Raw genomic sequence first — 2013 nt, forward strand, 5'->3', positions numbered from 1 at the left:
GCAGGGAGGTGCCTGGCTGGGGGCGGGGCAGGAGGGGGGTAGCAATGCTGTGGAAGGAGCTGCCACCTTGGGCATGTGGTTTTGGTGTGAGATTGCAGATCGAGCTGTTGGGGCTGTGATGGGGACCGTGGGCATAGGGATGGCAAGGAGGCAGCCCTGTGCCCAAGCTCAGACCACATGGATGCCTCCTGCTCTGTGACCTTGGGCCAGGCCCTTCCTCTGCCTCAGTTTCCCCATCCGTTGTTACGGGAGGATGTCCCTGCTCATCGCCTGCTGCCTGATACAGCCCTGGGGAGTGGAGCGACAGCTGTGGAGGAGGGCTGGGGTTGGGGGGCCCTTGGGGAGCTGAGCCCTTGAGCTGCCCTCAGACACTGCATCCCCCTGGGGACAGGAGATCTAGGTGGGGGGAGGCACTGCAGTGGGGAGACCCTGTCCTCAGGCGGTTCCTCCCACCAGAGGAGCATGTCCTTCAGAGTCCTTGGTGGCATGTAACCCACGGGAGAATCCACGTACCTGCTTCCCTCCTGCCCAGCGCCCTTGGGGAGCTGAGCCCTTGAGCTGCCCTCAGACACTGCATCCCCCTGGGGACAGGAGATCTAGGTGGGGGGAGGCACTGCAGTGGGGAGACCCTGTCCTCAGGCGGTTCCTCCCACCAGAGGAGCATGTCCTTCAGAGTCCTTGGTGGCATGTAACCCACGGGAGAATCCACGTACCTGCTTCCCTCCTGCCCAGCCATCCACAGGGGTGCTAGTACCCATGGCAAGGACTGTGCCCACTGGGCACCCTGCCAGCATCCCCTGCCCAGCCCTGCTTGGTGCATGATGCTCCTGCAGCTGCCAGATCCCAGCTTCGAGGTCACTGCCAGTGGGCTGGCCAGCAGGCACGGGCACCTGGAGGGGACCCCTGGTCCCTTGTCCCCAGGTGATGCCTTGGCCAGCATGTGGGCTTGCAGCCTCAGTTTCCCTTGCTGGCTGGGGATGATGGCTGTGAAGATGAGGCTGGAGCCTTCCCAGCCAGGGAAACTGAGGCACGGGGAAGTCCTGGTCTCTCTGTGGGGTCACAGCCCTTTCAGACCACGGGATTTTAAAGTTACTTTAGCTGTTGTTTTGGGATCAGGCTGCAGTGTTTCCCGGGGTGGTGTCTTGGGGTCTGACCTCTGCCTGTTTGTCCCAGTTTGGCCAACTGGGCCATGCTGTGATCCCCCACCCTGTTGCCAAAACACTCTCAGTCTTGGCCCCTTGAAGATCTCCTGTCCTATTCTGTGGTCCACCTGTCCCATCCCCTGATTCTCCTCTCCTGAGACCTCTTGGATTATCCCATCCCATCCCAAACCTCTGCCGCTTGATCCCAGCCTGTGATCCCATCCTATCATACACCTGTCCAATCCTAAATCCTATTATCCTATCCCTTCCCTCCCCTCCCTGTTTCCTCCCCTCTTCTTCCCCTTCCGTCCTCCTTCCCTTTCCCTTTACCCTTCCCCTTCCCCGGGGAAGTCCGTGGAGGCTGGGAGCATTTGTGCGTGATTTGCCCTCCCTTCTGCCACTGCCGGGATGCCCAGATCTGGGGGTTTTCCCAGGATGGCTGCTCAAAAAACACGGGACCCAGCTGCCCAGGGAAGGGTGAGGGGTGGGATGGTGGGGCAGGAGAGGATGTCTTGGGGCAGGCAGGCATCACCCCATCTCTCCTCTTCCTCCAGGAACATGACATCGAGACCCCCTACGGGCTCCTGCATGTGGTCATCCGGGGCTCACCCAAGGGGAATCGCCCGGCCATCCTGACGTACCATGATGTGGGCCTCAACCGTGAGTGCTGGTCCCTGGGCCGTGGGGTGCAGGGGCAGGCAGGAGCGAGCCTGGGGGCTCCACGGGGTGCTGGATTTTGGCCAAAGCCCCTGGCTCCGCTCTTTTGCCTCCTCCCATTGGAGGGTGGCCAGGCTGCACTGGGTCTGAAAGCACCAGGAGGGTTGGGATGCTCAGCAGAACCCAAAGCCCAGGCCAGGCACTGGCAGGGTGC

The 2013-nt window shown here is 61.7% G+C and overlaps 1 protein-coding gene across 1 annotated transcript in view; it reads left to right on the forward strand.

Moving 5' to 3' along the window:
- Positions 1–2013, forward strand: part of NDRG4 (NDRG family member 4) — a gene marked incomplete at its 3' end in the record, with an annotated part of 12054 nt that overhangs the window by 5593 nt on the left and 4448 nt on the right. The window contains exon 3 of the mRNA XM_010081102.1: positions 1697–1802. Within this exon, the coding sequence (XP_010079404.1) occupies positions 1697–1802 (106 nt within the window). The remainder of the gene's footprint in view (positions 1–1696; positions 1803–2013) is intronic.

Source organism: Pterocles gutturalis, unplaced genomic scaffold (assembly GCF_000699245.1).
Source record: "Pterocles gutturalis isolate BGI_N339 unplaced genomic scaffold, ASM69924v1 scaffold7709, whole genome shotgun sequence".
NCBI lineage: Eukaryota > Metazoa > Chordata > Aves > Pterocliformes > Pteroclidae > Pterocles > Pterocles gutturalis.